Source organism: Lipotes vexillifer, unplaced genomic scaffold (assembly GCF_000442215.2).
Source record: "Lipotes vexillifer unplaced genomic scaffold, Lipotes_vexillifer_v1.1 scaffold393, whole genome shotgun sequence".
NCBI classification, from domain to species: domain Eukaryota; kingdom Metazoa; phylum Chordata; class Mammalia; order Artiodactyla; family Lipotidae; genus Lipotes; species Lipotes vexillifer.
In genome coordinates this window covers 4010536-4026250 of record NW_006774564.1, presented here as the reverse complement: position 1 = coordinate 4026250, position 15715 = coordinate 4010536, and the positions used below count along the sequence as shown (strand labels likewise).

Here is a 15715-nt window from a genome sequence, read left to right as displayed (position 1 = left end):
AATAAAGCTTTGTCAGATGAAGCCCAGCATTGGGTAGATCTTATCCACAAAGGAACCATTCAATACTTCCAATAGTACTGGCTATTGGGTAGATCTTATCCACTAGGGAACGATGTTATGAAACTTCTCCAGCCCTGTTCTCTCCCATTTCCCAATGTCATATCTTTGCACACTCTATTCCTTTCACTGGAAATGCTCATTTCCTCCTTTTTTTTTTTTTTGGTAAAATAAACCTTACTGGCCCTCATGGAAGATTTAGTTTTAACTTAGTTTTTCCTAATTCTCCTCAAGTGAAATGAATTTCTCCTTATATCACTTTGTGTCTCTGTTTTTGGTTTTGGTTTTAGGCACGTCCTCTTTTATTTCTAGTTATCTGAGCACATGTTTGTCTTCCCCACTAAACAAGCTTCCTGACAACGAGGACTTACTTCTATGTGGTTCTGAAAAGTTCCTAGGATGAATTTATGCACATAAAAGATTCTTTTGAAAAAATCTGGATTAATTATATTAGGTACACCAAGAATCAACCTAGGATGAGTTTATGTGAAGAACGGTAACTGCTTAGGAGACTTTTCTAGAGAGGGAGAGCCTGAGGACAGGGTGTGTGTGCCCAGGCCTCCGGAATTCCAGGCAGCTCTGAAGAAGTCCTTGGGAAACAATTAGATTTGGGACATCGGTCTCCTCCCTGCAATGACTACTCTGAGGTGGCTCCAGGCCAGAAAGATTCTGTTCCAAACCCTCAACTAAGGAAGGTTGGAGAGGCCCTTTATGTTTCCTAGGTAGACAGAAATGCCAGCTTAAACAAGGTTGAACTCAGGGAGATAGAATGTATGGGGGTGAAATGCTTGTTTTCTAAGAGAATTTAATTTGGTGATATGTAATTCTATTATTTTCCTTATTGCTATTATTATTATTAATTTGGCATGCCTTAACTACAAAATTTTTGCAGGATTTTCTTCCCCCATCTCCCATATGGCCTCCTTCTTCCAGAACTCTCCTCGCACTGGTTCCTCCGACTCCCCACTCCCACTCCCCAGCCCTAGCACACATGCACACCGTGAGGAAGCTAGCCTCCTGTAGAGGAAGGGGCTTGCCTTCAGGAACCTCCCATTCATCTTGCCTTTCTTTTAAGCATCTGGGGTCTCCAAGGTGCTAACCCTATTCCTGGGTGTTTTCCACTCTTCACCATTTCCAGTGTCCTCCTCTGCTTCTATCCAAATTTGATTTCATTCTCTTGGGACCTTGACCTCAGCTCTCTACTGTAGTAACTGGCTCTCATATGAATGAATCCACAGTGTTCTGATGAGTGTCAGTACGTTAATTTATTGGGTTAGCCAAAAAGTTCGTTTAGGGTTTTTCTGTAACATCTTATAGAAAAACCTAAATGAACTTTTTGGCCAACCCAATAGAAAAAAAAAAAAAAGATAATCACCCTTCCTTATTAATTTTGACAACACTTACTCATTTTTACTCTGGTCATCAAATGCAATACTTCCGAAATTTTAATCTAGGCCAAAAGAGTAACTCAGTACCTCACATAGTGCCTGACACATAGACCAACCGAATATATTATTTATTGAGTGAATGAATAAATTAGCTCAATAGTGACTGTGTTTGGCTTCCTGGTGGGATAAAATAAAAGCCAGACATTAATGAGAGGGATATTTTTAGGCAAACAAGGTTTGCAGTTTCATAATTGACCTTCCTTATAAATGTGAGCTAGGCCTACCCCCATATTTTGAGGAGATGTAACAGATTCCCCACCTAGTTACTTCTCACACATTTTTTTCTGTCTGATTTAGTAACTATTGCACCAATAGAGGCTTTGTTTTTACTTCTTTTAAAAAGGTTGAATTAGGACTTCCCTGGTGGCACAGTGGTTGAGAGTCCGCCTGCCGATGCAGGAGACACGGGTTCGTGCCCCGGTCCGGGAAGATCCCACATGCCACGAAGCGGCTGGGCCCGTGAGCCATGGCCGCTGAGCCTGCGCGTCCGGAGCCTGTGCTCCGCAATGGGAGAGGCCACAACAGTGAGAGGCCCGCGTACCGCAAAAAAAAAAAAGGTTGAATTAGATTAATGACTTGCTTTGCTTGAGGTGCAAAAGAAACACAATCTAGTTACTCTCCACCCTTCCCTACGTCTCCTTGTCTAGTTCTTATCACCATCACCCCTAAGCCTCAGAGGCTCCTCCAACATTTTGGGGAGACAAAGGAAAAGCAACCTGAGGGTACAGTAGCTGCCTGACTCTTCTTTTGCAGCAGACTTAGCTTGAAACTTGCAAGAAAAGGAAATCTTAAGAGCACTTTTTCCATACCAATAATCTCCCCGTTTTTTGTATTCTCTAACACACATAAGCAAACATGCAGATTTGGCCTGATGAAAGGCTTACAGAAGTCATCTTCTCCTCTTACCATTTGGAAAAAACAAAAATAAAGAGTTGTTTAATTGTCTAGATCCCTATTAAATTTGCCATGATTTTTTCTGTGAAACTCTGACTGAGTTACTGTCTTGACACAAATGATAGTAAGACTCTAAATGAAGGAGCCATGGGTGATGGCAGACTCAGGCCTTAGATGCCTACATTCATCCTTCCTTCTTTTTTAAGATTGCAAATATGAAGAGAAAATGAGGGGAGTGATGCAAAGACAGTGAAGTTTTAAAACAATGTGCAAAAATTAGACTTCTGCATCAAAGGAAACAGAGTCTTCCCAAATTTTAAAAGGTGTACACCTGCAAATGCTTCTGTTCATATTGTCTGCCAAGAATTAACACTTTCCAATAATGTTCTGAATGTCCAATCTTTCTCTCCTGCCTGAAACAGATGCTACTTCCATGCCAGTCACAACCACCTGTGGTCACCATGTGTCATGTGGAATCACATACATGTAATGCCATTCTGCCATCTTTTCTCCACTTCTCATTTTATCCAAGCATGTAGTGTGCTGTTATTCTGCGACTGTATACACTCTGTATACATTTCTGTTCTTCCTTGCAAGATTGTGAATGCTTCGGCCACTCCAATCGATGCAGTTATATCGATCTGCTAAATACAGTCATTTGCGTGAGCTGTAAACACAACACTAGAGGGCAGCACTGTGAGTTATGCAGGCTGGGCTACTTCAGAAATGCTTCTGCACAGCTGGACGATGAGAATGTGTGCATAGGTCAGTTCCATTATAATTTCAGCTATTGTTCTGTGCCTTTCACGAGATGGGGAGCTATTTAAGGTGGAGAGGCTGGTGATTTGCACCACAGCTGAGCCAGAATGAACTTTCTCAATGGAGAAAACGTCCTTGTGGTAGACTTAAAGAATTCACTTGTGCAGATTGAAATCATAGTTGGGGGATGTATTTTGAATCCTTGTCTAATTGTTGCTTTAAAGATGATGAGCTGAAAAGTCATGTTTAAGAGATGAAGTAATTCTCTTTTTGTTTTTCTTTCTTTTTTTTTTTTTGCATGAAATCTTAACACCTGGTCATTTCAACCTGATCTTAAAGTCTTAAGTTGTACACTCAACTTTCAAAATGTAAACTCATTATAAGGTTTTTAATTATAGATACGAGATTAGGACACAAACTTTTGTAAATAATTCGTAATCAACTAATATTGATTTAACATATTCCTGTTTGGAATTCAAAGCCACTAGCAATTGCTAATGTAGACGTTTGCCTGGCTTTTCCATCCATAGTAATGAAATTCCACTTACTGAGATTTCCTATAGCCCTCAAAAGGAGAAGCAATTTTTCAAAACTATTCAAGGCGATTAATTCCCTTAGCTTCCAAAGTACATGAGCCCTGGAAAACTGGGGCCACAGGATTCCCTTGAGCATGCTTTCTACCCGCTGTGATGACTGATCATGTCAACTGGAGAGAACCAGGTGCCCTTCACATCCAAAAAAAGCTTCTCCTACCTTTTGCATAGTAGAACCTATCTTCAAGAAAGGGAGCTGATGAAAAATAAGAAATAAGAAATGGAATTTCACTTCGTGATGTACTTTGAAGAAGTGCATATATTCAAAATGGTGAAGGGTACATATGTAGCTGTTACCACACCAATAGGTAATATAGAGGCAACCAATGTTAAAGGTAGATTTTTTTCACATAAAGACTAGAGAGAATGCACAAGCTGAAAAATGAAAGGTGATCTTTTCATCAAAAAAGAAATCAAATCAATCTGCAATTCTGGGATCATTGTTTTCTGATTGGATTGTCAAGGTTATATAGTTATTTGCCAAGTGTCATGTAAAATAGCTGGACAAGTTTTTTCAGTTAAAATGGGCCAAGTTTTTATAATACTGTTTATGTCTATAGTATGTTCTATTTTTCAAAGTGCTTCCTTATTATTTGTGAATTAGTGGAGAAATCCCTGGACTTAGAGACTGGAGAGCTGGGTTCAAGTCCCAGTTTGCTATTTAATAGCTGTGTGCCTTAGGTAAGTCGTTGAAAACTCCTGGTCAAATTGGTGTCATATGGGATGCACAGGAAACACTTGGTAAACTGTGAACTGACTTGCAAGTATGTTTTTTGTTTGTTTGTTTGTTTTGTTTTTACTTAATCCTCATTAACAAAACCATGGTGGTAAGTACTCCACTGATAATTTCCCCTATTTTCTAGTTGAGAAAAAGTAAGGCAAATTGACCCAAATCATGCAGCTTTAGTAAAGAGTTAGTTTCCTGACTTCAAAGCTTTTGAACGCTTTCTCCCAACTATCCTGACACAATTAGCAAAGCTAAGCTTGTCAGACTTTTACTTACGGTATGTTTTTAGGATAACAGCAACAATTCCACTATGAGCTTGTGAACAGAAGTTCAATTGCCTTTATAACATTTGGGTTACAAAGATTTGAGAATATTAGTAAAAACCAAAAGGCACATAGCTGTCTGAATTTTGAATGCAGTTACATTTTGCTGAATGTCATTTGTAAAAATATATAAATGTCATACTATAAATATGTTAACAAGTGAAAAGGTAAAATAAATAGGAACACAGGAATAAAAGCTAATCAGTTTTTTCAAAATACAAAACATTACAATAAGATGTAAATGTTTTGCAATATCAATTTCATATTATTTTCAATAAATCAAAGAAAAAGACCTTAAAAGAAAAGATTTTATTCCATAAAATTTCTCATAGCAGGTAACTTAACAATATCCCAATATATTTTACTCAGGGTATTCTATTCTAATGAATTCCTCCCCTTTTCCTGTTCTAAAGTAATCTATGAACTACAAAATCCACACTTCCTGTCTAATTCTAAGAGTCATAGTTCTGTTATAAATCCATATTTGATTATCCACAGACAAGAAGTTGCCATTCAGCTTTTGTCTTTTAAATCATGTAAAATACATATGAATGGAAAGTTTAATATGCATTCTTGTATTTATTTCTACTTAAAAAAATCAAACACAGTTCTTTTCTCCCTTTCTAGAAACTTTGTTAATTAAAGTTATAAATCATGGAGGGGATTTTATATTATTGAGGTAAACATATCCCTATTCAGTATTTTGTGGTCTTCAAACCAAGTGGATATAGGTAAACACAAAGATGAGTATTTTTAGGTAGCATTAAAATTAGCTACAGTATACCTCCACATACCAAAACTCCTTAAATTGTTGCTCTTTTCCTAAGGGGTAAAATTGTTTTTAAAGAATGAACTGAAAAATTTGGCTAGCTGGTATATGCTACGTATGGTCTCTCTTTTGTCTTTAGTCTCTATAAGCGTGCAAAAGTTTCCTAAAAGAGTTATAGCTTCCACTTTTCCCACTGGAGGGGCCAAGGGCAGAGCTGTCAGGCTGCCTGGGCATGAGACTGAGGCTGAGGTTTGCTCTCTGAAGGCCGTTGGAAGCCTGTGGCTCCATTACCAAGGTTTGCCCTATGGGGCAGCACCAACCTATTCTCTATTTTTTACATTTAAGTTCCCCAAAGGGCTTGCAGCAGGACTGAGAATTAAATTTGAGAGGATACACCTGAAGTAATTGAGTTAATTTTAATGCCATTTTGTATAGAAAGCACTAATGAAAATGAATGGATATTTACCCAATTCACTTTCACAGAATTAGGCACTAATCCCTGAAAATTTGAACTTCATCTAAGCCGTCTCTAAACTTAAGGGAAAAAAAGGCACTTTGCCATTTCTTTAACAATTGGCAATGAAATCCACCGCCCTGGCTATGAGGGAACAACACATATCTTTGACGAAATGTTGACTGTGTTGAAATAGATGTCTTAAACTATTTGCATCATTTTATATTATGGCAAATATAAAATGCACGCTATTCCATGTTGTCACAGTGATTGCTGCTTTGTGATTCCTGGTAAATTTACCCATTTTCATACAAATTCCAAGCCAGCCATGTTTCCAAAGATGCATGTAATTAGCCTGTATGATGCAGCAATTTCATGAAGATGACATCCTTGCATGCTTCCATTTCATATAAACTCGAACATTAAGCAGGAAGCTAGAGGATATGTGGCTTGTGACCTTGGGTAATCACTGCTAATAATCCCTGATAACAAGCTTGACATCTGAATGAAATGCAGGGCTCAGCAGTTGCTACTAAACATATCTCCAATTATGATGTATTTTTGTTTTCATTCCCCTGGAAACCTAAGATCAGGTAATCAGAGGTACCTTCTGTAAAACAAAGCAAACATAAGACACTTCTAATACTTATAAATCAATTGTAGTATAACTTTTTAATCAGACTTCCAAAAGTATTTCATGTTGTTTTTTAGTCTAACAGTCCTGTATATTCTTCCTAGTTTCATGGAATAAAATATAATTCTCCAAGGCCATCCTCATCACCCCAGCATCTACCATTGACTGTCGTTCCAGAAATGATATTTTTTAAACTAAATTATTTGTATGTAATGTGGAGTATAGACCCCACCTCTCCTTATCACTTATTTTCCTGACTAACATTACACTTACCACCTTTTGTATGACAACCATTGAGATGTACCGTGGTTTAGATGTTCCACATTTCTAAAAATTTTGTTTACTTTTTTTTTACATCTAAAACCTTATATTAATCAGTTGTTACGGGCTAATTGACTAGCACAGTATGTGAATTCATATTGGCCAGATGTAACTCTACTCCCTGGCTTACGAAATGTTGGTGATTCATTGTCAACTTATAAACTTTAAATAGTAAGAAACATATTATAGTAGTTTTGCTATAGGTATATACTTATAGTGTGTGTGTGTGTGTGTGTATTTTTAAAGCCACAACAAAATTGCTATTTAAAAATGTTTTAAACAACTGCCGTATATACACACATTAAAATAGAAAATGCCAATTTAAAATAAAACTCCAATTATTAAGTGCAAATCAGTCCAGACAAGGAGAGAGCATTTTAGACTTTATTTGGTTTTATTTTTACCTATGTATGTTACTCTTAGTCATACAAATGTTTGTATCTTAAGAATGCTGAACTTCAAAATTGACTTACTCAACATGAAATAAATAATGATTCTAAGGTACTCCACATTCTTTGAAGAAATTATATGATTAGTCCCTATGACAAAAACAGAACCAAACCTCTGGATCTCTCTATTTAACAGTAAACCCTGAATCTCCATTGCCAATCTAAGATGCTAAACTTAAAGTTATTAAACTAAAATTCTCAGGGTTTCTCACAGTTGGTTGCTTGGTTAGTTGCTTGGTGTGATTTTATTTGGTTTTTTGACATGAAAACCTCTTAATGGGACCATTTTAAAATAAAGGAAATCAAGAGACAGAGGGGGATAATAACTTGCCCAGTATTATACAGTGGGATTACAAAAAAAGTAACTTTGGCCTACAAATTCCAAAAGCTGGAAACTAGCTGCTGTTACCTTTCAAGCTAATGGAAGCCTAAGGACTTCTTATTTCTGATTCAGCCTTTAAGAAAAACAGAGCTTCAGAAGTAAAAATGTTCTGCATAATAATGTGTGAGGAATCAAGAAATTATTCTATTTACTTTTTATTACACAAAGTTATATTGTTCTGTCCATAGACATTATAATGATACAAGTCTCAAATTATGCCTATGTTGAAATTTATTTAGGATTACAAAATTCATTTTTCTTTCATGATTGTTCATCTAGGTTGCATAAAAGCTATACTAACAACATGTGTAGCAGATACAATATCTAAAGGCTCATCACAACATAGTATAAATATATATATAAAGCACCATCCCAAATCATATAGTAAAACTGACTTTGAATGAACAAAGTGCGTTCATATTCCACTTTAACAATGTTCAGCAGTTCTCAAATTTTGAGTGTAACCGATAAGCTCATTTGAATAATTTAAAACAGATTTTACACTGATGGCATATTGATTTATCCTTGATATATAAAGGATATATAAAGGCTTCTCATTGCATTCATTAAACCATCTAAAAATGCCCTAACAAATGGAACCTCCATTACGGTCTGTTACCAGTGAAGAGCATGATGTCTTATTTCCTTGGAGGTTTTCAGTTGACTTCCTCCCAAAACATAAAAATGGTATCATGGAAGGCCGAGCAAATAAATAAATGGACCTGAAATAGCCATATTTGCCAAAGCATTTCATTAGTGGACATCTTTCTTTAAGTGATGCATTTAAGTAAGCAACACTCCTGTGTTGATAACTTATAAGCCATGCAGACTTGTCTCCAGCCTGTGTGTTGTCTTGTTTCTACAGAGTGTTATTGTAACCCTTTGGGCTCAGTCCATGATCGTTGTAATGGCTCAGGATTTTGTGAGTGTAAGACTGGAACAACAGGGCCTAAGTGTGATGAGTGTCTGCCGGGAAATTCCTGGCACTACGGCTGTCAACGTAAGTAACTCTGGGAGCTGTCCTCTGCCTGCTGCAGCATGGCTGATTCTGCTTGTCTAGGCCGATGCGTGCAGCTTTTCAGAGCAGAAAAAGACCCAAACTGCTGACAAGCTTTAAAAACTACATAATGCCTCAGCCTATGTATAGGAGAGAGAGCAATCCATCAGCTGTCCAGCTGGCTCCTTTGAAGCCAATCTTTGTCCCCTCTGATGGCTGGAGAAACTTATACTGAAATACTGTATGCAGATCCATGTACCTGGCCAGACCATAAATTAAGTGGCACAATAGGGACCCAGCTTAGAAATCCTTACCACAAAATGAAGGGTGATGTGTATGTGGTTAATATATTTCTTGAACTACCCTGGAGCTCCAGAGTTCATAAATTAAATGATATCTGCATAACTTATTACCACCCTTGTATCATACCCATCACTGAATCTGAACCAAAAACCTAAAGGTAATAAATCTAAGGGATATTTAAATGCCAGGATAAAATAAATGATGAAAATCAGTATTGATTTTAAGCCTCTGAGGTTAAGCACCATGCAGTGAGCCTTAGACAGATGCCATTTGGTTCAACCTCATTTCTCTGAGGATTATCAAGCGTTCTTAAAAGCTTGTCAAGGCAGGTGGCATGTTGGTGTATTCAGGGAAGAGAAATTTTAAAATCTGAGCAGAAACTTTCTTCTGTCATTCATAACCATTTTTGCATTTTAATTCTGCATTAACTTTCCTCTATCTGTACACAGTCAGCTTACTAATATTAAAGAGCCACCAGGCAAAGCCTCTGGAGAGCGCAGTCCAATACAAAATCATGCAAGCCACAGATGTAACTTTAAATGTATTGTTATCCACATTAAAAAAGTAAAAATAAATAGAAGTGGATTTTAATAACTTGTTTTATCCCAAAAAACCCCTGCAATATTATCATTTCAACATAGAATTAATGTTAAAGTTGTTAAGGATATATTTTACATTTTTCATAGTCCTTGAAATCAGATGTTTAATACTTACAGAACTCTCAATTAGAACTAGCCATATTGCAAGGCTTAATAGACACATATGTCTACCATATTGGACAGCACAGCTCTAGAGGTTTTCTGCTTACTTTTCACTTGAAAAATCGTCAGCACGCAGGAACTATCTAAAGCAGGTTTCTACCAGGGATGTACAGAATATTTTATCTTCTACTTATGGAATGTATAGTTATCTGGAGGCTACATTTCTACATATTATAAAGCCAAAGTGAAATTTACTGCCATACTAATGTCATGGGCAGCAGTGAACTATGGTGATAATTGAGAAATTTGGCATTGAGCAGGCCAAGGTTAGGATAGGATCTAGAAGTTAGAGGGTGAGCATCTCCAGCCATGCTGGAGAATCATTAAAAGCATCAAATAGTGAGAAGTCAGGCAGCACTTCTGCACATAAGCTCTGGATAAGGCCATGGTTTTAACGTTGTACACAGTTTAGGTTCCCAGAAAGCACCTGAGGGTCTGAATGAGTTTGGGATCCCAAAAACAATGTGAGGAGCCAGGACTCAGAGGATTAGTCAACAGTCCTGGAACATCTAGATGTAGAGGCCCAAAGAAGGCTGACAGTCAGAAGGAGAGAAGGAGAGACAAAGGAAGGGCCGAAATCGGCAACAAGATTCAAAGCATAAGGAATGAGGAGACTCTAATGAAGGCACACCTTCTCAAAGGGAAAGTCTCATGTAAACTACCTGATGCAACAGGACCTAATGAATGGGTTCCTGAAGTGTAATCAGGGAAAGACATTGGAGAGGAAAATTAATCAAGGAAATGTATGCCAAAATGTATGTATGCCAAAATGTATGGAAATGTATGCCAGAAAAAGGGCCTAACTTGATTTTTCTGTATTAATTTCCTGGAGTATTATAAAAAATGTAATGTCCTCAAATTTTTCCTTCTGGCATTGGAAGACTGGATTTAAGCAGGGCCCTACCACATAAAGGCTGTACGGTATACAAAACCCTCCATGCCTCAGCTCCAGCACCTTACATCCTTGGTATGTAGATCAGTGAGATTATAGGAGTAAATGCTTTATCCTCTTGAGTATTTCTTTTTTTTTGAATTTTTGAATTTTATTTTATTTATTTATTTTATACAGCATGTTCTTATTAGTCAACAATTTTATCCACATCAGAGTATACATGTCACTCCCAATCGCCCAATTCATCACACCACCACCCCCACCCCCCTGCCGCTTTCCCCACTTGGTGTCCATACGTTTCTTCTCTACATCTGTGTCTCAGTTTCTGCCCTGCAAACCGGTTCATCTGTACCATTTTTCTAGGTTTCACATATATGCAATATACGATATTTGTTTTTCTCTTTCTGACTTACTTCACTCTGTATGACAGTCTCTAGATCCATCCACGTCTCAACAAATGACCCAATTTCGTTCCTTTTTATGGCTGAGTAATATTCCATTGTATATATGTACAACAACTTCTTTATCCATTTGTCTGTCAATGGGCATTTAGGTTGCTTCATGACCTGGCTATTATTGTAAATAGTGCTGCAATGAACATTGGGGTGCATGTGTCTTTTTAAATTATGGTTTTCTCTGTGTATACACCCAATAGTAGGATTGCTGGGTCAAATGGTAATTCTATTTTTAGTTTTTTAAGGAAACTCCATACTGTTCTCCACAGTGGCTGTATCAATTTACATTCCCACCAACAGTGCAAGAGGGTTCCCTTTTCTCCAAACCCTCTCCAGCATTTGTTGTTTGTACATTTTCTGATGATGCCCATTCTAACTGGTGTGAGGTGATACCTCATTGTAGTTTTGATTTGCATTTCTCTAATAATTAGTGATGTTGAGCAGCTTTTCATGTGCTTCTTGGCCATCTGTATGTCTCCTTTGGAGAAATGTCTGTTTAGGTCTTCTGCGCATTTTTGGATTGGGTTATTTGTTTTTTTGATATTGAGCTGCATAAGCTACTTATATATTTTGGAGATTAATCCTTTGTCAGTTGCTTCACTTGCAAATCTTTTCTCCCATTCTGAGGGTTGTCTTTTCATCTTGTTTATGGTTTCCTTTGCTGTGCAAAAGCTTTGAAGTTTCATTAGGTCCCATTTGTTTATTTTTGTTTTTATTTCCATTACTCTAGGAGGTGGATCAAAAGAGATCTTGCTGTGATTTATGTCAAAGGGTGTTCTTCCTATGTTTTGCACTAAGAGTTTTATAGTGTCCGGTCTTACATTTAGGTCTTGAATCCATTTTGAGTTTATTTTTGTGTATGGTGTTAGGGAGTGTTCTAATTTCATTCTTTTATACGTAGCTGTCCAGTTTTCCAAGCACCACTTATTGAAGAGACTGTCTTTTCTCCATTATATATCGTTGCCTCCTTTGTCATAGATTAGTTGACCAGAGGTGCATGGCATTATCTCTGGGCTTTCTATCCTGTTCCATTGATCTATATTTCTGTTTTTGTGCCAGTACCATATTGTCTTGATTACTGTAGCTTTGTAGTATAGTCTGAAGTCAGGGAGCCTGATTCCTCCAGCTCCGTTTTTTCCCCTCAAGACTGCTTTGGCTCTTCAGGGTCTTTTTTGTCTCCATACAAATTTTAAGATTATTTTGTTCTAGTTCTGTAAAAAAATGCCATTGGTAATTTGATAGGGATTGCATTGAATCTGTAGGTTGCTTTGGGTAGTATGATCATTTTTACAATGTTGATTCTTCCAGTCCAAGAATATGGTATATCTCTCCATCTGTTGGTATCATATTTAATTTCTTTCATCAGTGTCTTATAGTTTTCTGTATACAGGTCTTTTGTCTCCCTAGGTAGGTTTATTCCTAGGTATTTTATTCTTTTTGTTGCAATGGTAAATGGGAGTGTTTTCTTAATTTCTCTTTCAGATTTTTCATCATTAGTATATAAGAATTCAAGAGATTTCTGTGCATTAATTTTGTATCCGGCAACTTTGCCAAATTCATTGATTAGCTCTAGTAGTTTTCTGGTGGCATCCTTAGGATTCTTTATGTCTTCTGCAAACAGTGACAGTTTTACTTCTTCTATTCCAATCTGTATTCCTTTTATTTCTTTTTCTTCTCTGATTGCCGTGGCTAGGACTTCCAAAACTATGTTGAATAATAGTGACAAGAGTGGACATCCTTGTCTTGTTCCTGATCTTAGAGGAAATGCTTTCAGTTTTTCACCATTGAGAATGATGTTGGCTGTGGGTTTGTTGTATATGGCCTTTATGTTGAGGTAGGTTCCCTCTATGTCCACTTTCTAGAGAGTTTTTATCATAAATGGGTGTTGAATTCTGTCAAAAGGTTTTTCTGCATCTATTGAGATGATCACATGGTTTTTATTCTTCAGTTTGTTAATATGGTGTATCACATTGATTGATTTGCATATATTGAAGAATCCTTGCATCCCTAGGATAAATTCCACTTGATCATGATATATGATCCTTTTAATGTGTTGTTGGATTCTGTTTGCTAGTATTTTGTTGAGGAGTTTTGCATCTATATTCATCAGTGATATTGGTCTGTAATTTTCTTTTTTTGTAGTATCTTTGTCTGGTTTTGGTATCACGGTGATGGTGGCATCATAGAATGAGTTTGGGAGTGTTCCTTCCTCCTCAATTTTTTGGAAGAGTTTGAGAAGCATGGGTGTTAGCTCGTCTCTAAATGTTTATAGAATTCAACTGTGAGGCCATGTGGTCCTGGACTTTTGTTTTTTGGAAGATTTTTAATCACAGTTTCAATTTCATTATTTGTGATTTGTCTGTTCATATTTTCTATTTCTTCCTGGTTCAGTCTTGTAAGGTTATACCTTTCTAAGAAGTTGTCCGTTTCTTCCAGGTTGTCCATTTTATTGGCATAGAGTTGCTTGTAGTAGTCTCTTAGGATGCTGTGTATATCTGCGGTGTCTGTTGTAACTTCTCCTTGTCATTTTTAATTTTATTGATTTGATTCCTCTCCCTCTTTTTCTTGATGACTCTGGCTACTGGTTCATCAATTTTGTTTATCTCCTCAAAGAACCAGCTTTTAGTTTTATTGATCTTTGCTATTGTTTTGTTTCTATTTCATTTATTTCTGCTCTGATCTTTATGATTTCTTTCCTTCTGCTAACTTTGGGGGTTTTTTATTCTTCTTTCTCTAGTTCCTTTAGGTGTAAGGTTAGATTGTTTATTTGAGATTTTTTGTTGTTTCTTGAGGTAGGCTTGTAGACATATAAACTTCCCTCTTAGAACTGCTTTTGCTGCATCCCATAGGTTTTGGATCATCATGTTTTCATTGTCATTTGCCTCTAGGTATTTTTTGATTTCCTCTTTGATTTCTTCAGTGTTCCCTTGGTTATTTAGTAACATATTGTTTAACCTCCATGTGGTTGTGTTTTTTACATTTTTTTCCCTGTAATTGATTTCTAATCTCATAGTGTTGTGGTCAGAAAAGATGCTTGATATGATTTCAATTTTCTTAAATTTACTGAGGCTTGATTTGTGACCCAAGATGTGATCTATCCTGGAGAATGTTCCATGCGCACTTGAGAAGAAAGTGTAATCTGCTGTTTTGGGATGGAATGTCCTATAAATATCAATTGAATCTATCTGGTCTATTGTGTCATTAAAGCTTCTGTTTCCTTATTTATTTTCTGTTTGGGTGATCTGTCCATTGGTGTAAGTGAGGTGTTAAAGTCCCCCACTATTATTGTGTTACTGTCGATTTCCTGTTTTATAGCTGTTAGCAGTTGCCTTATGTATTGAGGTGCTCCTATGTTGGGTGTATATATTTATAACTGTTATATCTTCTTCTTGGATTGATCCCTTGATCATTATGTAGCGTGCTTCCTTGTCTCTTGTAACATTCTTTATTTTAAAGTCTATTTTATCTGATATGAGTATTGCTACTCCAGCTTTCTTTTGATTTCCATTTGCAGGGAATATCTTTTTCCATCCCCTCACTTTCAGTCTGTACGTGTCCCTAGGTCTGAAGTGGGTCTCTTGTAGACAGCATATATATGGGTCTTGTTTCTGTATCCATTCAGCAGGCCTGTGTCTTTTGGTTGGAGCATTTAATCCATTCACGTTTAAGGTACTTATCGATATGTATGTTCCTATGACCATTTTCTTAATTGTTTGGGGTTTGTTTTTGTAGATTCTTTTCTTCTCTTGTGTTTCCTACTTAGTTAAGTTCCTTTAGCATTTGTTGTAGAGCTGGTTTGGGGTGCTGAATTCTCTTAGCTTTTGCTTTTCTGTAAAGCTTTTGATTTCTCCATGGAATCTGAATGAGATCCTTGCCGGCTAGAGTAATCTTGGTTGTAAGTTCTTCCCTTTCATCACTTTAAGTATATCATGCCACTCCCTTCTGGCTTGTAGAATTTCTGCTGAGAAATCAGCTGTTAACCTTATGGGAGTTCCCTTGTTTGTTATTTGTCATTTTTCCCTTGCTGCTTTCAGTAATTTTTCTTTGTCTTTAATTTTTGCCAGTTTGATTACTATGTGTCTCGCCATGTTTCTCCTTGGCTTTATCCTGCCTGGGACTCTCTGTGCTTCCTGGACTTGGGTGGCTATTTTCTTTCCCATGTTAGGGAAGTTTTCAACTATAATTTCTTCAAATATTTTCTCGGGTCCTTTCTCTCTCTCTTCTCCTTTTCGGACCCCTATAATGCAAATGTTGTTGCGTTTAATGTTGTCCCACAGGTCTTTTAGGCTGTCTTCATTTCTTTTCATTCTTTTATCTTTATTCTGTCTGCAGCAGTGAATTTTACCAGTCTGTCTTCCAGGTCACTTATCCGTTCTTCTGCCACAGTTATTCTGCTACTGATTCCTTCTAGTGTATTTTTCATTTCAGTTATTTTATTGTTCATCTCTGTTTGTTTGTTCTTTAATTCTTCTAGGTCTTTCTTAAACATTTCTTGCA

At 36.9% G+C, this 15715-nt stretch overlaps 1 protein-coding gene across 4 annotated transcripts in view; it reads left to right on the top strand.

Moving 5' to 3' along the window:
• Positions 1-15715, top strand: part of NTNG1 (netrin G1) — a 340274-nt gene that overhangs the window by 278408 nt on the left and 46151 nt on the right. The window contains exons 5-6 of one of the 4 annotated variants that reach the window (XM_007449346.1): positions 2997-3164; positions 8676-8810. The exons of 2 other annotated variants lie outside the window; for them this stretch is intronic. In XM_007449346.1, the coding sequence (XP_007449408.1) occupies positions 2997-3164; positions 8676-8810 (303 nt within the window). The remainder of the gene's footprint in view (positions 1-2996; positions 3165-8675; positions 8811-15715) is intronic. One more of the 4 variants, XM_007449347.1, reaches the window with a different exon arrangement.